This window comes from Agelaius phoeniceus, chromosome 11 (genome assembly GCF_051311805.1).
Source record: "Agelaius phoeniceus isolate bAgePho1 chromosome 11, bAgePho1.hap1, whole genome shotgun sequence".
NCBI classification, from domain to species: Eukaryota; Metazoa; Chordata; class Aves; order Passeriformes; family Icteridae; genus Agelaius; species Agelaius phoeniceus.
In genome coordinates, this window is record NC_135275.1 from 7,516,675 (window position 1) to 7,539,089 (window position 22,415).

At 62.9% G+C, this 22,415-nt stretch overlaps 4 protein-coding genes across 8 annotated transcripts; 3 read left to right on the plus strand and 1 right to left on the minus strand.

Annotated features, from left to right (window-relative positions):
* Window positions 1-116: 116 nt before the first annotated feature.
* CYB561D2 (cytochrome b561 family member D2) lies at window positions 117-1,986 on the minus strand. The gene is made up of 3 exons (XM_054640449.2): window positions 1,803-1,986; window positions 1,684-1,721; window positions 117-1,524 (listed from the first exon to the last, which is right to left on the minus strand). The coding sequence occupies exons 1-3, from the start codon at window positions 1,927-1,929 to the stop codon at window positions 1,021-1,023; spliced, it is 669 nt and encodes a 222-aa protein (XP_054496424.1). The 5' UTR covers window positions 1,930-1,986; the 3' UTR covers window positions 117-1,020.
* Window positions 1,987-2,076: 90 nt separating this feature from the next.
* NPRL2 (NPR2 like, GATOR1 complex subunit) lies at window positions 2,077-6,996 on the plus strand. Its single transcript, XM_054640442.2, has 11 exons — window positions 2,077-2,231; window positions 2,386-2,477; window positions 2,967-3,135; window positions 3,374-3,482; window positions 3,739-3,875; window positions 4,149-4,246; window positions 4,741-4,777; window positions 4,891-4,984; window positions 5,059-5,176; window positions 5,380-5,522; window positions 5,827-6,996. The coding sequence occupies exons 1-11, from the start codon at window positions 2,160-2,162 to the stop codon at window positions 5,892-5,894; spliced, it is 1,137 nt and encodes a 378-aa protein (XP_054496417.1). The 5' UTR covers window positions 2,077-2,159; the 3' UTR covers window positions 5,895-6,996.
* ZMYND10 (zinc finger MYND-type containing 10) lies at window positions 6,086-16,040 on the plus strand. 4 transcript variants are annotated; one of them, XM_054640441.2, is made up of 12 exons: window positions 6,086-6,201; window positions 6,695-6,803; window positions 7,339-7,455; window positions 8,452-8,505; window positions 8,600-8,743; window positions 10,654-10,742; window positions 11,032-11,132; window positions 12,313-12,485; window positions 12,770-12,895; window positions 14,642-14,763; window positions 14,951-15,076; window positions 15,693-16,010. In XM_054640441.2, the coding sequence occupies exons 1-12, from the start codon at window positions 6,107-6,109 to the stop codon at window positions 15,772-15,774; spliced, it is 1,338 nt and encodes a 445-aa protein (XP_054496416.2). In that variant the 5' UTR covers window positions 6,086-6,106; the 3' UTR covers window positions 15,775-16,010. The 4 variants fall into 4 exon arrangements, with proteins under 4 accessions (XP_054496416.2, XP_077040766.1, XP_077040767.1 ...); XM_077184651.1 differs by lacking the exon at window positions 12,770-12,895 and having other exon boundaries at window positions 15,693-16,040; XM_077184652.1 differs by lacking the exons at window positions 14,642-14,763; window positions 14,951-15,076; window positions 15,693-16,010 and adding an exon at window positions 12,978-13,234.
* An 875-nt stretch (window positions 16,041-16,915) lies between these two features.
* On the plus strand, window positions 16,916-22,373 carry RASSF1 (Ras association domain family member 1). 2 transcript variants are annotated; one of them, XM_077184654.1, is made up of 6 exons: window positions 16,916-17,292; window positions 18,274-18,395; window positions 20,662-20,766; window positions 20,844-21,132; window positions 21,550-21,665; window positions 21,770-22,373. In XM_077184654.1, the coding sequence occupies exons 1-6, from the start codon at window positions 17,043-17,045 to the stop codon at window positions 21,914-21,916; spliced, it is 1,029 nt and encodes a 342-aa protein (XP_077040769.1). In that variant the 5' UTR covers window positions 16,916-17,042; the 3' UTR covers window positions 21,917-22,373. The 2 variants fall into 2 exon arrangements, with proteins under 2 accessions (XP_077040769.1, XP_054496319.2); XM_054640344.2 differs by lacking the exons at window positions 16,916-17,292; window positions 18,274-18,395 and adding an exon at window positions 19,608-19,635.
* Window positions 22,374-22,415: the final 42 nt, after the last annotated feature.

Genomic DNA, 22,415 nt, shown 5'->3' on the forward strand with positions numbered 1-22,415 from the left:
GGGCTCTTGTCAGGAGGTGGGGAGGGGGTTTCTTCCCAGGTGCTCCCAGCAGGGAGACATGTCTGCCTGCACCCCAAAAGTCATCCCACCCAAGAAGTAAAGAGGGCTTGTTGCACTCTAGCTGCCTGAAATTTTTATTGAATAAAAGCTCTGGATACAGAGGAATTTATCAGCCTGGGAGCTGCTCCCAGCTCTCCAGCCCTGCCAGGAGCAGGATGCGTGGAAGGAAGGCTGCTGTGCCAGCAAGGAGGTTTCTTCCTACCTTCCCAAGGGTTCATTGCCCAGGTCTGTGCCTCCCCCCGTGCTCACACTGTTCCCTATGCCTTGCTGGCTGTAAGTTCACAGCCCGGCTCAGTAATCTGCTCTGTAAACTGACCCCACCCCGGCAGGCAGAGCCCAGCCCACGGAGGAGGGGTTTGTGCGTGGCAGTGGGTGTCCAGACCCAGGCCCTTGGGGCAGAGCTGCCTGCTCTGGTCCCAGGAACTGCCCGTGCCATGGGGACACACCTGCTGCTGTACCGTTGCTCGGGTGCCACCACCCTGCCCCAGCCCTGCCAGGCTGAAGCCACAACCGTGCCCTGTGCTTTCCTGTCAAGCTGCCCCCGTGGCAGGAGAGGCAGCGTGGTGCCTGCTGCAGCCCCTGGGAGAGAAGGGACTCCCTGCCCTCCTCACCAGGATGGCTCCTGCCTTGCCTGCTCCAAAGCAGCCCTGCATGGGAAGGGAAAAGAAGCAGGAATCCTGAGTGAGCCCTCCATTTCCCAGCACTGAGCACCAAGCTGCCACAGGGACTGGCAGCTTTACCTGTGCCAGGGAACATCCCCGCCGAGGCAGGGGTGAGGTGTCACACACATCTGGAGCAGCTGCTCCCCAGGGACAAGACACTACGGACAATCCAGGACTAAGGAAAGACGAGTAGGTAGAAACCAAGTTCCAAGGAGACCCTGTGCGAGCAGGGGGGCTGCCAGCTCTCTCCAAAGGGAGGCCCAGCTCGCTTTGGGAAGTTCAGGTCAGCACCAAGCCCTCAGTGCTGGCTGCGCTTGCGGTACAGGTACGCATTGCTCACCTGGTTCATGATAACCAGGCTGGTGACGAGGGGACACAGCATGGCGAGGTACCACAAGGCACCGGTCACCGTGGTGGTGAACCAGAGGGAGCACATGCCCAGCATCAGGCTGGCACAGCCCAGCAGGTAGCCCACCAGCCCTGAGGTTGCGTGGTACAGCTTCAGCTTGGCCAGAGTCCAGTTCTTCATCAGCTTGGGGTAGAGCAGGAGCACGCCCCCGGCGCACTGCCCGCCGGCGTACAGCACGGCCAGCAGCCCCGTCAGCCCGTGCCAGGTCACAAAGTGGCCCTTGCCGTTCAGGTGCTTGTTGTAGGTAATGATTGCCAGCCCCAGGAGCGCGCAGAGCAGGGCGAGCAGCTGCAGGGCCCAGTGCACCCGCACTCGCACCTTGCGGGAGAAGGAGCGCAGCAGCGAGGTCTCCGGGGAGAAGATCAGCAGCGCTTCCGTCATCAGGAACGAGAACTGGGGGGCAGAGGGCAGCGCCATTGGCACCGGATAAACCGGGGCTGGGCACCCACCGCCCGGGGCTCAGCCTCCCGTCACCCGGGGGCTCCCGGGGCTCGGCACCCACCACCCAGGCACTCCGCCGGCAGCGGGCGGTGACCGGGCAGTGGCACTTACCGCGAGGGCCATGAGCAGCGGGTGCCAGGAGAAGAGACCTGGAAGGGAAGCGCAGGGTGAGGTGAGCTGAGACATCCGGCCCTCCCCGCGCCCCGGGCCCCGGCCCCGCCGGCACTCACTGGATCCGGGCCGCGCCAGCACGGCCACGGCGGCGGGGAATCCCAGTGCCACAAGGTGCGCGGCGGCGCCGGAGGCCACGCGCAGCGAGCGGTACAGACGGGACTCGGTTTCGGCCGTCAGGGCCATGTTGGCCGGGCGGGCGGAACCGCCGCTGCCGACATGGCCGGGCCGCGGCGCGGGCTCCGATTGGCTGAGGCGAGCTGTCCGTCAGCGCTAAGGCCCGCGTCGCCGCGCTGCGCCGCCCTGAGTGGCGGGAAGTGCTGTCGCTCAGTGTGAGGGCCCGCCCCCCGCGCGGCCGTGACTCCGCGGCAGCGGCGCTACGGTGGCCGGCGGGGCTGGGCCGCTCGCGTCCCGCTATGGGTGGCCGCATCGAGTGCGTGTTCTTCAGCGAGTTCCACCCCACGCTCGGACCCAAAATCACCTACCAGGTGCGGGGCGAGCCGCCCGGGACCCGCGGCGCCTGCCCGCGGCGGGGGCTGGGACTGGGCCGTCGGGAAAGGGAAGGGGGCAGGGACAGCGGTGGTGGGCGCTCCCCGGAGCGGGACGGGCTCGGCTGGAACGGAGCCTCCTGTGCCGCCGCAGGTCCCCGAGGACTTCATCTCCCGGGAGCTGTTTGACACCATCCAGGTGTACGTGATCACGAAGCCCGAGCTGCAGAACAAGCTGATCACCGTGTGAGTGCGGGCAGAGCCCCGTCCCTGCCCGGGAGCCGCTGTCCCGCCGGGCCCGGTGCGGAGTACAGCTCGGTGGGGAGCGCAGCTCGGTGCACAGCACGGCTCGGTGGGGTGGCACTGCCAGCCTTGGGCTCCTGCCTCGGGGCCAGCGGGGTCACTGCGGTGTCCCCAGGTACCCGTGCACAGGGTGGGCGGTCACATTTGGGAGTGGCTGGTACTGCATCTGCTGCTCCGCCAGTCTTAAATGCAGGAAGGTCAGATCAGTCAGGAGGGCTGTGCTGGTTTCCAAAGGAGACAGTTTCCTTTACTGAGGGCTGACCCTTTCCTCCCCACTCTCCCTTCAGCCTGTGCTTTGCACTCTGAGCATGTAGGGCATAGGCATCATTTTTCCTGCTAAAGCCCCTACCTGCAGAGCCGACTGGGAGCCATCCCTGTGGGGGACTTAAGGCTGCCTGAGGGCGCAGGTGCAGGTCACAGGTGTCCCCACAGGACGGCCATGGAGAAGAAGCTGATCGGCTGCCCCGTGTGCATCGAGCACAAGAAGTACAGCAGGAACGCTCTGCTCTTCAACCTGGGCTTTGTGTGTGATGCCAGAGCCAAGGCCTGCGCGCTGGAGCCCATCGTGAAGAAGCTGGCTGGCTACCTCACCACCCTCGAGGTGAGGCTGGACACAGCCAGGCTGCCTCCCCACCCACCCCACAGTGCATGGGCACCTCTGCAGGGTCCTGGAGACGTGGGGGCCACTGGGCATTGTTGGGATGGGGGCTGGATTTACACTGAGGAGGGGATTGTGCTGCTGGTTTCCTACAGATCAGTTCTAAACAGGAACAGGATCTGGGCTGCTGTAGGCAGTAATCCTGTGGGGAGCAGCTGACTTGACTTTCTGCTCTCTTCAGCTGGAAAGTGGATTCATCTCCAATGAGGAGAGTAAACAGAAGCTGGTTCCCATCATGACCATCCTGCTGGAGGAGCTGAATGCCAAAGGGAAGTGCACCCTGCCCATAGGTACATCGAGGACAGGGCTGTGCTGGGAGACATTCCCTGCCCAGGCTGTCTCTGCCTGTGCTGCTCCCTGCAGCTCCTTGCCTGTCTGTGCTTGGATCTGGGGGTGTCTGGGCCAGCCTTGCCCTACCTGGCTCCAGGGGATGGCTGCAAACACCTTGTTGTGTATGCCATTGTGGTGTGCTGGGATTGATGGTTGCAGGCTCCTGAGGGAGCACTGTTCTGCATGGAGACTGAGCCTTCCCCTTTTCCCGGGCAGATGAGTCCAACACCATCCACCTGAAGGTGATTGAGCAGCGCCCAGACCCCCCCATCGTGCAGGAGTACGATGTCCCTGTCTTCACCCAGGACAAGGATGACTTCTTCAACTCCCAATGGGATCTCACCACGCAGCAGGTTCGTGTGATTAACACTTTGAATGGGATCTTTTTCCAGACCATCAGGGGGGTTGGGCTGCCCTGGAGATCCCCACATTTATGAGCACAGTTTGGTGCTGCCCTCGGCTTTGTGCTTTGGCCTGTGAGCAAATCATTCACCAGCACAAGGTGAAAGCGCACCTGGGGATGGAGCCTGCCCTTCCCAGCAGCTCCCAGATCCAGGGGAGCTGCTTGGGCTCCAGGCTGATGCCTCAGTCCTCTCTGCCCTTTCCCTCCTGCCTCCCCCTCCCAGATCCTGCCCTACATCGATGGATTCCGGCACGTCCAGAAGATCTCGGCCGAGGCCGACGTGGAGCTGAACTTGGTGCGCATCGCCGTGCAGAACCTGCTGTGAGTGCCCCCCTATACAGAACCTGCTGTGAGTGAGTGCCCCCCTATACAGAACCTGCTGTGAGTGAGTGCCCCCCGTGCAGGGGCTGCTGTGAGTGAGTGCCCCCCATGCAGAACCTGCTGTGAGTGAGTGCCCCCCTATACAGAACCTGCTGTGAGTGAGTGCCCCCCTATACAGAACCTGCTGTGAGTGAGTGCCCCCGTGCAGAACCTGCTGTGAGTGAGTGCCCCCCTATACAGAACCTGCTGTGAGTGAGTGCCCCCCGTGCAGGGGCTGCTGTGAGTGAGTGCCCCCCATGCAGAACCTGCTGTGAGTGAGTGCCCCCCTATACAGAACCTGCTGTGAGTGAGTGCCCCCCCCAGCAGGGGCTACTGTGAGTGAGTGCCCCCCGTGCAGGGGCTGCTGTGAGTGAGTGCCCCCCGTGCAGGGCTGCCCGGCCCAGGGGGGTGGGGGCTGCCACAGGGCTCCTCTCACCCTTCCCTGTCCATTGTAGGTACTACGGGGTCGTCACTCTCGTCTCCATACTCCAGGTGGGTCGGGCCGTGGGGCTGTGAGGGGATTTGGGCAGTGGCAGGGTTGGGGTGGGCCAGGCCTGTCTGTCAGAGCTGCAGCTGAGCAGAGCTGCTTTTCCATCACCCTCCAGTACTCCAATGTCTACTGCACCACACCCAAGGTCCAGGACCTGGTGGATGACAAGTGCCTCCAGGAAGAGTGTCTGTCCTATGTCACCAAACAAGGTACAGTGACCCTGCCTGGGGATGCTGGCCCAGGTATGGGGACAGGGCAGCTGAATGGTGACTTGTCCTTGCAGGGCACAAGCGAGCCAGCCTCAGGGATGTCTTCCAGCTGTACTGCGGGCTGAGCCCTGGCACCACCGTGCGAGACCTCATCTCCCGCTACACCCTGCAGCTCCAGAGGGTGGATGAGAGGTCAGAGCCCTCCTGATCAGTCCCTGAGGGCAGTGGTGGCACTGGGAGTGGCAGAGACAGGGAGCAGGAAGTACTCAACCCTGTGTCTGTAGGGTAGGAACCATGAGGCAATGGTGGGGCATGTGGAACAGAAGGGAATGTGGGGAGCTGGGGCATTTGGCACCTTGGGATCGCGGTCCCATCTCTTTGCTCCTCGTCCCCAGGAGGCTGATCCAGTTTGGTTTGATGAAGGGCCTGATCCGGCGGCTGCAGAAATACCCAGTCAAGGTGGCCCGGGACGAGCGCAGCCACCCCGCCCGGCTGTACACGGGCTGCCACAGCTACGACGAGATCTGCTGCAAGACTGGTACGGATCCCTAGGGCCACAGGATCCTCTGCTCCGTGTGTGTGCACCCCAGGGCTGCTGGGAGACACGGGCACTTCTGCCTGCCCACAGCTGGGCACTGGTCCTGGGTTCTTGCCCCTCTGGGAGCCTTCAGACTGCAGGGAGACAGGACTGTGGGCCAGGCTCTTCTCCAAGCCAGGCTGTCGAGCCCATGTTGCCAGGGGCAGGGCTTGGGGACTTCACCCAGCCTCTGACACCACTGCCAGGCGCCCCCCACTGACCCCACACTGACACCCTACTAACACCCCACTGCCTTACTCCCCAGGCATGAGTTACAAGGAGCTGGATGAGCGCCTGGAGAACGACCCCAACATCATCGTGTGCTGGAAGTGACGCAGCCCTCTCTAGAGCTGTGTCCCCTCACGTGTGCCCGGTGTGTCCCCCGCTGTCCCCGCCACGTGTGCCCGCTGGCCGCGGCCGCTCCTCCGCGCCGCCAGGGGGCAGCACCGCCCGCCCCGCCCCGCGCTGCCGCCGGCCCGCCGCGAGTCCTCCCCGCCGCCAAGGGGCGCTGTCGGCGGCGCCGTTGCCACAGCGACGCGGACGCCATGGCCGCCGTGCCCGGGCCGCTGCCGCCCGCCGAGGCCGAGGCGCTGGTGCGAGCCCTGCAGGGCTCCGAGCTGCGCGACATCGGCGGGCAGGGGTGCGGGGACACGGCCGTGGGGTGTTTATAGGGGGAGAACATGAAAGAGGGACTTTAAATGTGGGGAGTCCCCTTTGGGGCTGTGGGAGCACAGGAGGGAGCCCAGTTTGGGGCCTTCCCAGGGGTCACGGTGGGGGTAAGGAGGGGTTCCCAGAAGGTTTTGGGTAGGCAGGAGGAGTCCTGGTTTTGAGGTGGGGTGAGAGAAGGGTCTGCAATTCTGGAGCGTTCCTGGAAGGACTGGGGGAGATTGGAGGGCCCAGGGTGAGGAGGGGTCCCAGATGTAGGTGTCTGTGAGGGTGGGGGTGATGGAGGGGCTCCCCCTGGTTCTGTGGTGTCCCTGCTGACAGAGGGTGCTGTGGGGGCAGCAGGGCTGTCCGGGGAGCTGCAGCCTCCGGCTCAGGGCACACACAGCGTGGTTTCCCTGCCTAAGGGAGCCTCGCCAGGGCAGCCCCCAGAGCTCTGTGGCACTGGTGTCCCGCTGGCTGCCCCCCAGATGGCTTCGGCAGCACGAGTACGTGGAGAAGCTCAACATGCACGGCATTCTGAGCGCCTCAGCGGGCCAGGAGCAGCTCCTCACCGAGCTGCTGGTCAGCCATGCCAAGGTGAGCCTCCCTGGGTGCAGGAGTGATCCCTGTGCTGGCCCTCAGCCTCCAGCTGGGCTTGCCCTGTGGGCAGTGTGTGCAATTTTGGAATAAAATGCTGAATAATGTGTTATATCTCTGGAAAAGATGTTTGACTGGTGGTGTGCCAGTTTTGTTTTTTAAAAAAATTAAAGGTCAAGCTGTGGTATTTCTACTTGCTGGTGTCTGGTTTCTCTCTTGGAGGTTGTTTTGGTCTCCTTGATGCACTGGTCCCTCCGGTTGCAGATCTCTGCCCTATGCCTGAGGGGTCCCAGTCCCAGGCTGTGAGGTTGCCTGGACCTGCCCAGCTCCTTGGGGTCACCTTCCCCTCTGCAGCCCCAGGAGCTGTGCCCTGCAGTGAGAAGCTGCTGGCTTCTGAGCTGGAAGAGTTCAGAGCCACCCCCAGAGCCACCCTCCTCCCTGGGTGACTCCAGTGGGGCTGACCATGAGCAACAAACTGGTTCCTGCTGCAGCCCTGGTCTGAAAGGCCTCACTTCCCCATCCCTTCCCTGTCTAGATTCCTGTTCTCATTGGGGAGCTGATCTCTGTGGAGATCTGGAAGCACAAGATCTTCCCCGTGCTGTGCCGGCTGCAGGACTTCAAGCCGAGAAGCACCTTCCCCATCTACGTGGTGGTGAGTACAGGGGGCGCTGGGAGCCAGCCTGAAAATGGGCCAGGCACAGCTCTGCTGGAAAATAAATGTCACCCTGAAGGTCTCAGAGCTGAGGTGGGCAGTGGGACACAGTGGGAAGGGCCTGGTTTCCCAGAACCCATACAAGCCCGTGCCCTTGCCCCAGGAGGGACAGGGACTCACTCCCAGGGAAGCTTTGTGGCTTTCTGGAGAGCTGTCCCCTCTCTGATCCCACACAGGGGCTTGCAGGAGCTGCTGGGTGCAGCAAAAGCCATTCCTGGAGGCAGCTGTGCTCCTGGCTGTGGCTCCCTGGGGTGTTTTTTTCCTCTCTCTGAGCACTGTTTTTCTCTAGCCAGGGGCTCTCCAGTCTCATGTGCCTCGGGGCTAACAAAAATGTAACTTTTTCTTACTGAGCTCCTGGGACCAGTGGTCCCTTGGGCCATTCTTGGCAAAGGAATGATCTCCAAATCTAGGCTTCCTTGTAGAGTGATACAGCCCTTGACCTAAGGAACATCTCCCTGAGGCTTGGAGGTTTTAACCCATTTTCAGTCCAGAGTAACACTTTGCAGGGGCAAGGTGGTGTCTTCCCTGAGCAGCTGATTGCCTCAGGGCAGCTATTCCATAGCTCCCAGTCCTGGACAAGGCTGTCTGCCCCAGGCCCAGGGCCTGGAGGAGCACAGCCCTGCAGAGCACTGCCCCATCTCAGGCACCGGTTCCAGAGCCTGCAGCGTGCCCGAGGGCCGTGGCTGTCCTGCCCCTGCAGCACAAGCTGAAGAGCCCTGGCTGCTGGGAAGTGTGGCTCCATTGGCATGGTGGAGTGTCACAGGCATGTCAGCATAAATATTAACATGAACTGCATTAACTGGAGCTGATTTGAAGGTTGCATCACTTGTATCTTTCTCTTTGGCCACAGCTACATAAGCAGCTTCTCAGAAGAGCCCTTTTCCCTGTCCCAGTGCTGCTCCACTGTTACTCACAGTTGCCATTCTCCTCCCACAGCTGCACCATGAAGCCTCCATCATCAACCTCCTGGAGACGGTGTTCTTTCACAAGGTGAGAGGCAGGTTCAGCTTTCCCAGGTGGGAAAGCCCCTGGGGGTGGAACACTGTGGGGGCTGACGCTGTGTGAGCCCCTTGTGGCTGTGCAGGAGATCTGTGAGTCAGCCGAGGACAGCATCCTGGACCTGATCGATTACTGCCACCGCAAGCTGACCCTGCTGGCGGCCCGGAGCACCACGGCACCAGCAGCAGAGCTCCCTGCTGAGCCTCTGGCCAGCCCCTCGTCCATGCAGGTGAGGAGAAAGCCCTGGAGCTCCCTGGGCACAGGGAGGCCTTTCCATGGGTTGCAGCCCTGGCACCTCCTGCCCACCTCAGGGTGTCTGGTGCTTCTCTGTGCCTGCACCCACCCCCCTCCACTCTGCCCTGCCTGCTGCTAGTGCCAGCCTGAGGCTTCCTGCAGGACATGCTCAGAGCTCTGGGGTGTGACACGCTGGAGAGTTGGTGGGCAAAATATTCAAGAGGGGTTTGGCCATTTGCTGTTGCTCTCAGAAGCTGTGTGGATATCTCTCCCTGAAGTTTGGGAAGCCACCCCGGCTCAGGCTGCCAGTATAGCCAGCCAGGGTTAACCATGAGAGAATTCTCCTAACAACAAGGAATTGTCCTCATGTCCTTCCCCCAGCTTCCTTTATTCCCTGTGAAACAGCTCCTCTGAGCTGGCCCGGGCCAGCAGAAATCCCAGAGCTTCCCCAGTCAGGTATTCCCAGGCTGACACACACACCCCTTCCCAGAGCAGGAGCTGTCTTTGGCTCTGGTGCTCCTCAGCACCTGGAGCTGCATAGCAGGAGGAGTATCTGGGAGAGCAGGGTTAAAGGCAGAGCCTGGAGCTCCCCTCGCCTCCATCCTTTGGCTTGCTGCCCAAGCACATACTTCTCTCTCAGAAAAGGGAAGGAAGTGGAGGGATCTGGAGCACAATAGGGATGTTTTCCAGGAAATGTTTTCCCAGCTGGGGAGGGGAAAGGGGTGTCTCTGTTACTGCTTTTGACACGAACACAAAAACCCAGGCCTTTTCTAGCCAATAGGATTCTCAAAAGCACTCATCTTCCAGAGAGCCTGGTTTCCTCTGATTCATTCCAGCCTCTCCTGACCCTGTGTACAATAACCCCTGTGAAAAAGCTGTTCCTGCCATCTCCTGGGCTGTGGACCCTGTTGTCCTTTGAAACTGTGTATGGTGGTAACCCCTGTTCTGTTGTCCCCTCGAAGCACAGACAAAAGACAGTCCCTGTCTCAAGGCAGCAGAGATGAGGCCTGGATACAAGGAGGAGCTGTGGGACAAACCTCATTAGGGCAATTTGGAGAGGGAGGAGGCAGGGGAGAGCCCACAAGGCTCTCTTAGTAACTGTGGGGCACCAGCACAGGGAGCACAGAGCTGCTGCCCACAGGAATCTGGACAGCAACTGTTGCAGTGGCTTTTTGGAGAAATACAGGAAGCTGAGGTCAGAGCTCTGTACACCAAGTGTGAGCTGCATCTGGGGCTGGAGAGAAGCTCTGCCTGAGCCAGGAGAAGGACTTGGCACCTCTGAGAATGGCCCTGCCCTGGTCTCAGAGAGGCTGAGTCAGAGTGCTCAGGCTGATGGGGGATGAGGGGAAGGGAAGGACCTGGGTGGCTGCAGAGCATGGCACAGCTGAGGGCTGGGATAACCACAGCAGATATTCGAGTTGGCTGTTCCCAAGCTGGAGGGAAGAGGCAGATCCAGGAGGGGTGGGTGCAGGACTGCAGCTGCACCAGGGCCAAGTTTCTCCTTCCTCTTCCTCCTCCTCTGGTTCCTCTGCTGATCATGCAGCTCCTCCCTCCTTCAACCCTCGCAGGTCTCCACAGGGCCATGGGCCACAAGATGGTCCCAGAAAGGGAGAGAGGCAAAATTTGGGGCCAGCCTCTTTCAGGGGGTGTTTTTGTGCAGGAGCACTGCAGTCAGTAGCCACCCACGACCTGTTAGGGACAGGGACATGAGGGCAGAGCAGCTCTGGGCTGCAAGCACTTCTGTGGCTGTGCTGGCAAACAGGCAGTGCTGGCACAGTTGGGACAAGAAACTTCTTCGGGGCTCTGTTTTCCTACCCAGACTGTGGTTACCAGTGCCTGCCTCTCTGTAGCTCCTGGGAAATGGGCCCTGAAATCCCAACCAAGGCTGCTCCTGTCCCTCCACAGGAGCTGCAGAAGCAGGCAGAGGTGATGGAGTTTGAGATTTCCCTGAAGGCTCTGTCCGTGCTGCGGTTCATCACTGACCAGCTGGACAGGTAGGTGCCCAGGAGCAGCAGAAAATGTGCCCAGCTCTCCAGATGGGATTCCAGATGGGTCAGGAGGGTCCCTGGACCCCCTTCAGCAGCTGGCTGTGTCCACAGTGGCAGTGGCACTCTGTGCTCTGGGAGGAAACACAGCAGCAATCCACCCTGCTCCATGCTACTCCTGGGAACTCAGATCATTGTTCCTTTCCTGCCTCTCCCAGCTGCCTCAGGGAGCATTTGTAGATACAAATTCTGGCATTAATCTGTGAGTGCCATTTCTCCCTTTCTGTCAAACCTCCAGTTTGCCCCTGAGTGCACTGACACGGATGCTGAACACCCACAACCTGCCCTGCCTCCTTGTCGAGCTGGTGGAGCATTGCCCCTGGAGCTGCTGGGAAGCAGGTATGGATCATGCCCCCTGGTCTGTGGGACACTGTGCTGGGATGTGCATCCACTGGGATCTGCTGTAGGAGCCCCTGCAGAGCTGTTCCCCCTCCAGCTCCTCAGTGCTCCCTGCCTGGAGCTGTTCAGCTCAGAGCAGCTGCAGCACAGCTGGGCTGGGGACCTGGCAGTGCTCCCAGACAAAGGCTGATCCTCACACAGGGCTGGGTCTCCTGTGAGTGATCACAGCCAGCACTGGAGTGTAGCACCTCAGCCAGCCCCACGTGCTCCTCTGAGGAGTCTTCTGCACACAGAAAGACCAGAGTGCCCATCCCAGCTTCTCTGCACTTTTTGGGGCAGCACTCCCTAGAGCTGGATGTGGTCTCCCCCAGGCAGCAAACATTGCCCTGGTTGTGCTGCTGGTCCCTGAGGCTGGTCCCAGGTTGCCAGAGGCCCCTGGTCAGGCTGTGCCCATTGGCCATGGTGCCCCAGCTCTGCAGCCAGGCACAGCCCCCAGAGCCCCCCAGGCTGCCCCTGGGCCGTGGGAACTGCTCGGGGCAGGGCAGGAAGAGCTGCAGGAAGGGAAGCACGGGGCTGTGCCTGCCCAGAGCAGCCCAGCTGGCTGCAGGAGCTTTCCTCCTTCCTGCAGCCAGAAACACATCCCTGCTCCCTGCCTGTGTGCTGGGGGTGTGAGAGGGAGCTTTGATCCAGGGCCCTGAGGGAGGGACTGCAGAGAGACGAGCACAAAGGCATTTCCAGGCTGTGCAGATGCAGGGTCACATCCTGCTCCATCCCCTAGAGCCACACAGTAGCTGTTGGAGCTTGTTTTGTCATATCTGTTGTAGTCATGCTGCTTCTGGCTTTGCCTGGCAGAGGAAACTCGAGAAGAGTGGCCATGCTGGTACCCCAAAATGGGTCTCTGCACCCACTCTGTTGTGTTGCCCACCAGTGCTCTACACTCCTGGCCAAGTACAGAGGGAGATGTCTTGGGGATCTTTTCTTCCTGCCACAGCAATATTGGTTTAATACATGTCTTTTCTGCTTTTCATGTTCTCTAATATTTTGCCTCAGTACCAAGTAGGCTGCTGTGGGGAAACTGAGGCAGAGGGTGAAGCGAGGCAGTGAGCACAGGCCAGCATCCCCCTTCTGAACTCTCTTCCCCCAGGCAGCACTGTGTCTCCCTGGTTCTTCTGTCCCTCAGGCAAGCTCAAGAAGTTTGAGAATGGCACGTGGCACGTGGTGCCCCCTGAGGATCAGGTGAAGATGACCAAGCTGGATGGGCAGGTGTGGCTTGCCCTGCTGAACCTGCTGCTCAGTCCCGAGTGCCAGCGCAAATACCGCTTCAATGGCTTCAACAAGAGCCAGCTCCTCAAGGTAGGACCCTGCAGCACCTGGGGGGCCTGGCCAGCACTGGGCACCTCCAGATATCTGTGCCCATCCTCACTGAGGGCTCCAGGAGCCAGTGGTGGGAGGACAGCAGGTCTGTCTCTGTAGGAGCAGCAGCAAAGCCCGTGTGTGTGAGTGCACCTCGTGAGACCCCCATTGGTGTCTCTGCCCCTGCCCCTCAATTCCCTGCTCTTGCCCTGCTGCATCCCCAGCTCTCACTCCCTTGTTCTGACCCCTCTCCTTTCACTTTTGTCCCCCCTCCCTGGCCACAGCTCCGTGCATTCCTGACAGATGTCCTCATTGACCAGCTGCCCAACCTGGTGGAGATGCAGAGATTTCTGAGTTACCTTGCAGTGACAGACCCTGCTCCTCCCAAAAAGGATCTCATCCTGGAGCAGGTATCCTGTGGCTTTTCCTTCACCTCTACAGCTGCTCTGGCTTAAGCCTGATGGCTCCCTACCCTTTTTTTCTTCCACCAAGCTCAGCTCTGGAACGATGATGCCCTGGAAAAACCGCCAAGTACCCATTTCAGTTACACCCTTATTGCCAGCAAAGCTGCCTGTGGCTGACGTGAGAGCTTTGTCCTGCCCTGCAGTGGCCAAGCAATCACATCTAAAAGCATAAATGCTGGGTTATAAACAGCTCTCCAGGTCACCCTGAGCCCCTGGGATGGCAGCTGCATGGGGCAGACATAGGCACTGGCTTGTTTTGACAATTAACTCTTCATTTGACATTTATCAGTGTTTTCCTGATGAATTCTGGACTCCCCAGGGAAGTCTCCTTTTACAGCCCTGGTCTGAGGCTGCTTGGCCCACTTGTACAGAGGGACATCATCATCTGGTGAATAGAGTCTGGAGTTAAACTGGTCCCAGCTGGTGTCTGGACCTTTGGGAGTTTGGCCATGAAGTCTTTAAACAGCCAAGTGGTTCTTGGGGGTTTTAATTCACGAGGTGGTAATCTCTGGAGAAAAGTGGTTTTGTGTGTTTCTACTGCCTTCTTGTGAGCTGAGGGGAGAAACTGAGTGTGGGGGCAGATCTGCAAAGAGGCTCCTGAGAAGAACTGGGAGCACAGAGACTCTTCCCCACTGCCAGAGGCTCCCACAGCACTTCCTGGAGGAGATGGGTCTGTTGGGCAGTGGCTGTCTGGGCTGTCCCCAGTGGGAGCACGCTGTCCCCATCCCAGCTGGCTGTATGGCCTGGCAGGAGGGTGGTGTGCCCTGTCAGAGGTGGCTGTGGCTGAGCTGGAGGCATGGCCCAGGCTGGGAGCTGGAGCTGGGGAAGCTGCAGACTGGCAAGCTGAGCTGTTGGGGCTGGGGATGGCAGCAGGCCGGAGGTGGACATGGATTCACGCCTGTGCCTTGACTTGCCAGCGTGTTGGTGGCCCAGTGACCAGCAGCTGCCATGCTGGGGACCTCCTCCAGCCCTCACCAGGCTGCTGCCCTTCTCCATAGCTCTGCTTTTGTGCCAGGGCTGCTCCTGCCCCTGCCAAGGCTGGGGCTGGGCCTGGGGCAGGCATGGGGAGGCAGTGGGAAGCACACACATGGGCTCCCTGCTCTGTTCAGAGAGTGCTGAACTCACTCCGTCTTGCTGAGCCAAGCTAAGGAAAGGCCATTTTTCCATTTGCCTGCTCCCAGAGCAGCCTCCTCCCCTTCCTTGGCTATTTTTACCCTGCTGGAGAAGGCAGTGCTGTTTGAAGCAGCATGGTCCCCTCCAGAGGCTGAGCTGGGCACGCTGCTCTTGGCTGGGATGTTCCTTTCTGGCTGTCCAGCCCTTCCCCGTTCGTTCATCTTCAGGGAAGTGACGAGCGGAAAAATCTGCTCAGACCAACGGCCCTGGAGCACAGGGTTCACACCACACACAGGGCACTGAGCTCCCAGGGCTTCCCTCTCAGCAGCCCAGGCCTGCAGGCTGAGCACACATTCCTAACTGGACCCCAAAGGTTTTGCCTTGTTTCACCTCAATGCCCACTGACGGTGGATCTGTCCCCTCCATGTACCCAAAAGCACACCCTGAGCACCTCTGCCTCTGCTTGCCCTCCTGGAGGGCCATGCTTCTTGTGCCCAGGCCTGGCTGCCTTCTCCCCAAACCACAGCACCCTTTTCAGGCTGTTAGCACCTCTTCCTCCTGCCCTGCCTCTCCCACCAGGTTCCTGTCATCTGGGACCATATCCTCAAGAAAAACTCAGGGAAGTGGGAGGCCATTGCCAAGCACCAGGTGAAGAATGCCTTCAGCCCCACTGATGAGGAGCTGAAGCTGCAGGCACGCAGGTGAGGCTGGGGCAGGTGTGCAGAGTGCCCAGCGGGGCCTGAGCAGGGCTGGAGCTCAGCACTGGGAGCACAGAGGGGTCTGTGGCACTGGCTGGACGTGTCCCCTCAGTGGCAGAATGCAACAGGGACAGCTCACTGCTGGTCAGCCATTCCCTGTAAGCAGCCTCACCCCTCTCTGCCTGCACAGGTGGGCACAGACCTACAGCCTGGACATGATGGAGGCTCTGGCCCCCGACAAGCCCCGCTGCAGGGTGTGTGGTGCAGAAGCAGCCAAGCGCTGCTCTCGCTGCCGGAACGAGTGGTACTGCTCACGGTAAGGGAGCCCTGCCACCCCCTTGGGGCCCCTGCAGCCCCCCTGGGCCCCCCTGCAGCCCCTCAGTGCTCCCCAGAGCACCACAGGTCTCACTTGATAATGCTGTGGGAGGGCCAAGGAAAGCCAGGGGTCCCAGCACTGCTCAGCACCGCTAGCTCTCTGCTGGCCATGTACCTCTCCAAACCTTGTGGGAGGCTGATGTGCTGGGCTGCTGGGGGAGGAGGTGCTGGTGAGGGTTGTGTTGCAGCTGCGAGGTGCTGAGCTGCCTCTGCCCACAGTGGCAGCAGTGACAGGCTGGGTTTTCCGTGGTGACACTGCCTCCCTCCTCCCCACCTTGGTAGGAAAGCACCCACGACCCTGTGGGTGCAGGTGACAGGCTGGGATGTGGCAGCTGGGACGGTGGCACTAAATTAAATCTCTGGTCCTGAACCATCTGGCAAGGTCTGGCGTTAAACCTTCTTAACCCCCAGGACTGGGGCCACATCCACCCCCCTCTTGGTCTAATGCTGGGCTGTATCAGCTCTCCCCCAGCTCCCAGAGGGGTGTGTGCTGGGCTGCTTTGCCCCCAGGGATGGATGTGACTCCAGTGCCCTGAGAGCAGCTTCCTCCTCTGCAGGGCATGCCAGGTGCAGCACTGGCCGAAGCACAAGCCTGCCTGCGACCTGATGGCCAAGGTGCCCAGTGTGGATGACCTGTAAGAAAAGGTGTCTGGCATCTGGCCCATGGCTCAGAGAGGCAGAGATTCCCCCGGTGTGCAGCCCAGAGCTGGAAAGAAGCTGGCAAAGGCCCCTTCTGCCTGCTCCCAGCCCCAGGCAGGGTCAGCCTCTCCTCTCCCACCACCCCACCATGCTGCCTTTTCCAGTAAAACTTGTGCATCCCACAGGTGCTTGGCTTTTGCTTTTTCTCTCCTAGCTGAAGGTAACAAACTGCTTCCTCCCCTCCCTTCCACACAGTGAGAGGTGTGTGTCCATTTTCCTCTCTGGAACAACAGAAATCCCAGAGAACCCGAAAAAGCCTATAAGGTTGTGATTACCTTACTGCAGCTGGGGAGGGAAGGGAGTGAGAAGGCCCCTGTGCTGCCTTTTACCATTGTTAGAGCAGTGTGGGGAGCAGAGGATGTGGTTTGCATGAGCCTCTTGCTGTGAGAAAGAGTTTCTTGGGTATTTGTCATCTCCCACCTTGCAGGGACCATTCACCCCATTTCCTCTCCCTTGATGTGATGTTAGCACCGAGGGCTTGGCCCCCTGCCCACCAGCATTACCAGTAAACAGGGTTTACTGGTGGGGATGTCTTGGGGTGCATCCCCAGCTCTCACTGGTCAGCAGCTGCTGCTAAAGGGCTGCAGCCTTGGTCTGAGCACAGCTGGGAAAGGTTGGCCATGTCCTTTGTCTGAGGGGGTGCTGGAGAATCCCTGACACATAAAACTAGGCTTTGCACCAGGGCTGCTGCTGCAGGAGCCAGGAGCAGGCAGGAAACCATCTCGGTCCAGCTGCAGCCCCGGCGGAGCAGCCCCCGCTCGGAGCTCAATGAACTCCTCACCCCAGCCCCGGCTGCACGTCCCGGGCTGCAGCCAGCGGGAGCAGAGCGCTCCCCGCAGCTCTCCGTCTGCTTCTCACCCGCCGCCAGGGCTGCCTCCAGCCCCTTCCCCGCTGGGAAACTGAGGCAGGGAGCGCAGTTTCTCCTTGTCCTGCGAGAAGAGGCAGAGAGAGGGGAGCGGCTGCAGCGGGCCCCCCTTCCTCCGCGGCGGCTCCGGGAGCCTCATCCCCGCCTCCAGCCCGCCCCGCCGGGCTCGCCGGGGCTGGAGTTGGCGATCGGGAGCCCGGGGCACTGCGCCGATCCCCCCACCTCTCCTGCCTCAGTTTCCCCGCGGTGCCCGATCGGGGCGGCCCCTCCCGATCCCCGCCCCGGCCCCGGCCCGGTGCCGGCCCCCGCCCCGCCGCCGAGCAGCGCCCGCGGCCGCCGGGCCATGGAGCTCATCGAGCTGCGGGAGCTGCAGCCGGAGCCGCGGCCGGGCCGGGGCCGCCTGGAACGAGCCAACGCGCTGCGCATCAGCCCGGCCCGCCGGCCCGGCCCCGGGGCGCATCCCGACCCGCGGCTGACGGCGGCACCGGGCGCCGGGCACCGCTTCGAGCCGCGGCGCCGCGGGCTGCACACCTGGTGCGATCTCTGCGGGGACTTCGTCTGGGGCGGCGGCAGGAAGAGCCTCCAGTGCCGCCGTGAGTACCGCGCCGCGCCCCGGGCCCCCGCACCCCCGCCGCCGGGCACCCCGCACCCTGCCAGGCACCGGGCGGGCCGCCACCCGGCTTCCTCTGCACCGGGCACCCCCAGCGAGCACCGGATACCCCGCCACCGGGCATCCCCACCGCCGGGCATCCCCACCGGGCATCCCACCAACCGGGCACCCCTGCAGGACACCGAACATCCTGGTGGCAGGCAGCCCCGCTGAGCACCGGGTGTCCCAGCAGCGGGCATGAGTTTCCCAGCACCGGGCAGGCTGCCACTGGACACCCCCACCACCAGCGGGTACAGAGCATCCTGCACCCCCACGGGCCCCCCACCCCTGGTGGTGGGCCCCTCACCGAGCACCAGCTGTCCTACAACTGGGCACAGGCATCCCAGCACCAGGCTGGGTACAGGCATCTCAATACCAACCAGCCCCACCAGGCATCCTGGTGCCAGGCACTTCCATTAAGTTGGGCATCACCATTCAGGGCAGCTGCACCATTCCTGGGCCTCTGGGCACCAGGAGCTGCCACCAAACAGTGGACATGCCTGGATCAGGCACCCACATCAGGCACTGGCAGCCCCATACAGAATATCCTCGCCTGGTACCATGCATCCCTGTATTGGGTACCTGTACCAGGTATTCTGGTACTGGATACCCACACTGGCCACTGGGCATCCCAGTACTGGACACCCACTCTGGTGCCCATACTGGGCATCCCTGTGCTGAGCATCCCAGTACCAGGCACTGAGCACACTGTACTGGCCAGCCCACAGGGAGCACAGGCAAAGTGGCACCAGCCAGGATGTGGCACAGTGCTGTGTTCCATGTTGATGCTACCCCTGAAGCCCTGGGCACAGCGTGAGCAGACAGCTGACACTGTCACCATGTGCCAGCCCTTGTCCCATCAGGGCCCTGACCCTGGCAGCCAGGCTGTGCACAGCGGTGACCCTGCTCCTGTCTCTGTCCCCAGACTGCAGCTTCACCTGCCACTACCGCTGCCGGGCCCTGGTGCAGCTGGACTGCGGAGGCCCCCCAGGCGCTGGTGACGAGGACGATGGCAATGAGCAGGTGTTGGAGAAGGACACCAACGTGGTACGGCCTGGGGCTGTCTGTGAGGGAGGGCTTGGGTGGGGGGTGGCAAACCTGGGGGCTGTGCTGGGCTGGGGAGGGCTAAGCTGGGCTGTGCCATGTGAGGCCACGTCATGGCATGCCAGGCTTTGCCAAGCCAGGCTGTGCCAAGCCAGGCTGTGTCAAGCCTTGCTGGGCTGGGCTGGGCTTAGCTGAGCTGAGCTGAGCTGTGTGAAGCTGACATGCCGGGCTGTGCTATGCCATGCCAGGCTGCACTATGCCAGGCTATTTTGTGCCATGCTGGGCTGTGCCAAGCCTTGATGGACTGCGCTGGGCTGAGCTGAGTGAGGTCGTGCCATGCCGTACTGTGCCATGTCGGGCTGTGCTGTGCCAAGCCGGGCTGTGCTGTGTCGCGCCCGTGCCACGCTGCCCGCACCGCACCGTGCTCGAGCCGAGCCGAGCTCAGCCGGGGCAAAGCCATGTCCGGGCGGGCGCGGGTGAAGTCACCGCCGGAAGCGGGGCCGCCGCGCCGCCCCCGGCCCGCGTCACCCCACGGCCGGGGCGGGGCAGCGGCGGGACCGCGCTGAGCCTGGAGCGGGGCAGGGCGCGGTAGACGCCGCGCCGAACCGAGCCGGGACGGGAGCGCGATAGGGACCGGGCTGAGCCGAGCCGGGAGCGGGACCGCGATAGACACCGGGCTGAGCCGAGCGGGACGGCGATAGGGATCGGGCGAAGCTGAGCCGGGACTGAGAGTGGGACTGGGCGGAGCTGAGTCGGGATTGAGACCGGGACCGGGCAGAGCCAAGTCGGGACTGAGACCGGGACCGGGCAGAACCGAGCCGCGATAGGGACCGAGCGGAGCCGAGCCGGGCCAAGGGCCGGGCTGAGCGGAGCCGGGCCAAGGACCGGGAGCGGGCTGAGCCGAGCCGGGAGCGGACCGAGCCGGGCCCCGGCCCGGGGGCCGGTCGGGCTGGCGCGGGGCCGGGTGTGCCCGTGTGCTCGCCGCCCCGGCGGGGCTGCGGGGCGGCCGGGCCGGGCCGTGCCCTCCGCCACCGCCGCCGTGCCCGTGCCCGTGGCCGGGCCGGGGGCCGGCGGGCCCGGGGGCTGCGGGGCGGCGGCGCTGGCGCTGCGGCGGGGCGGCGCGGGGGGCACGGGGGGCAGCACGGCCAGCAGCGGCTACTGCAGCCAGGAGGACTCCGACTCCGAGCCCGAGCTCTTCTACACCGCCCGCACCTCCCTCGGCCGCCGCCCGCGCCGCCGCCAGGTCGGTCCCGGGCCGTGACGTAATGGGGTACACGGGTGACGTCATCGGGGCACATTCCCCCGGCTGGGTGCTGGGGAGCAGGCGAGGGTGGGCTGGGTGCGTGGGGAGAACCAGAGGTGCTGGTGGTCTTTTTTTAGAGGTGAGCTTGGCCCTGCTGTGGGGCAAGAGCGGGGTGAAGCATGGCCGTGCCGTGGGCCGCGGTTGCCCTGTCCGGTTGGATGTGGGGCGAGCGAGGCACCGTGGGGCGAGTGGAGTTTCGCCGCCTGGCACGGACACCCCAAGGTGTCTCAAGGCTGGAGCTGCTCTCGGCTTTGGGGGTCTCGGGACAAGCTCCCCGGGCAGCTTCACAGCTGTCCCCATCCTGCAGGGACCCCGCGGGGTCCGGCAGTGCCCGCATGCTCTGGGGTGGCTGTCGGGGCTGGGAACACCCCCTCAGTGCCGCGGGGACACGTGCAGCACTGTGTGGCAGCTCCGCGGCCCCGCGTAAATAAACACTCATTAGTGGGTGCCGGTGGCGGGGACGCCGAGCCGGGGCGCTCTGTGCCCCGTGTGTGGGGCCAGCACTTTGAAGTGGGGTGCCGGCGGCAAGGGCGGGCTGCACCCCCAGCCCGGCCCTCCTGCCTCAGATCTCAGGGCGTCCCCGCGGGCGCGGAGCCTGCCCAGACGCCCTGGTGCCGGGCTGGCGGCTGCCGGCGCTCTGCCTTGGGGACGCCTCTCTGATCTGGGCTGCCGGGAGCGGACTCTCGGCTCCGGGTGCCCTCGCAGGGCGTTCTCACAGCCCTGCAGCCCCAGGGACGGGCGCTTGCGGGGCGGCCGGTGCCGGTGTCCCCGGAGCAGAGCTGGGGTGAGCTCAGCTGAGCGTCCTCGGCACAGCCCAGCTCCGCCAGCCGGGCTGATGCAACCCCGTGCAACCCGCCCGCGCATCTCCCGGTGCTTCGGGGCGGGCTGGGGGCCGGCGCGACACCGAGGCAGGCGGGACGGTCCCTCCCGGACTCTGTGCCGCTCAGCCCGGCTGTTGTCACGCAGGATGAGCCCAGCGAGTGGGAGAAGACAGAGCTGGACCAGGCGCAGGTGGAGCAGCGGATCAAGGAGTACAACAGCCAAATCAACAGCAACCTCTTCATGAGCCTGGTACGGGGTTGGCACAGGGCTGAGGGTGTGACGATGGCCTGCCCTGACCCCACTCACCCCCCACCGGTGTCTCGTAGAACAAGGACGGCTCCTACACCGGCTTCATCAAGGTGCAGCTGAAGCTGGTTCGCCCTGTCTCGGTGCCGGCCACCAAGCGGGTCCCCTCCCTGCAGGCGGGGCGGCCACACCCCCAGGGGGTGAAGCGCCGCACGTCCTTCTACCTGCCCAAGGGGACCGTCAAGCACCTGCACATCCTGTCGCACACCCGTGCCAGCGAGGTCATCGACGCGCTCCTCCGCAAGTTCACCGTCATCGACAACCCCCGCAAGTTCGCCCTCTTCGAGCGGTCTGAGAAGGATGAGCAAGGTAGTGCCCAGGGTCACCCTGTCCTCACAGTGGTGGCCGTGTGCCCATATTGTCAGTTTCCCCTGGGTGGTGGCAGTTCCATGGTGGTGATGTCCCCAGGGTCCCTCATGGTGCTGCAGCGTGCCCATGGCAGTGGTGTTCCCATGGTGCTGGTGTCCCCCAAGGTGGCAATATCATGGCAGTGGTGCCCCGATAGTGACAGCTTCCCTTAGGCAGCAGCGTTCCCTTGGTGGCAGCATCCCCGTAGCAGTGGTATCCCCCTTTGGTGACAGTGTCCCCTGTCACCATGGATGTGTCCCCATTGCAGCAGTGGTGTCCCCTGTGGTGGCGTTGTCCCCATAGCAGCAGCATCCCCGTAGCAGCAGTGATGTCCCCGTAGCGGTCGTGTCCCCGCGGTGACTCGTGGCCCCGTTGCAGTGTACCTGCGGAAGCTGGGTGACGACGAGCAGCCCCTGCGGCTGCGGCTGCTGGCCGGCCCCAGCGAGAAGGTGCTGAGCTTCATCCTGAAGGAGAACGAGACGGGCGAGGTGAACGTGAGTGCGGGGACGGGGAGGGGGCTGGCCCCGCATTGCCTGGGGCGGTGGCCGTGGCGGGACGCTGCGGGTGCCCGTGGTCATGGCAGCCCTTGTGCCTGCAGTGGGACGCCTTCTCGCTGCCGGAGCTGCACAACTTCCTGCTGATCCTGCAGCGGGAGGAGGAGGAGCACGTGCGGCGGCTGCGGCACCGCTACGCGCGCTGCCGCCAGAAGATGCAGGAGGCGCTGGCCGCGCTGACTCCGGGGTGACCGCGGGGCGCGCAGCCGAGGCCAGCCAGAGCACCGGAACCCTCGTCCGCCGGCCGTGGGGGCAGCAGGGAGGGGGGTGGAATGGGGCACCACCGACCCACCGCGCTGTCACAGCCCCCACGGGGCTGGCCCAGAGAGTGGGGGTTCCTGGTGGGAGCGAGAGCGAGTGTCACCCGGGAGCGTGTGTCCTGGGGGGAACGAGTGTACCCTGGGGGATTGGGTGTCCCCAGGGGAATGGGTGTCCCTAAGAGAGCGTGTGGCACCTGGGGGATTGCGTGTCCCCAGGGGAGTGGGTGTCCCGAAGGGAGCGTGTGTCTTGCGGGAAGCAAGTGTCACCTGGGGGATTAGGTGTCCCCAGGGGAGTGGGTGATATGGGGGGAGCGAGTGTCCCCGGAGAAGTGAGTGTCCCTGGGAAGAAGCAGGGCGTCGAGCACCAATAAAGGCATCTTGGTGACGAGGTCTGGCCTGCGGTGTTGTCCTTGGCGGGGCGGGCTGGGTG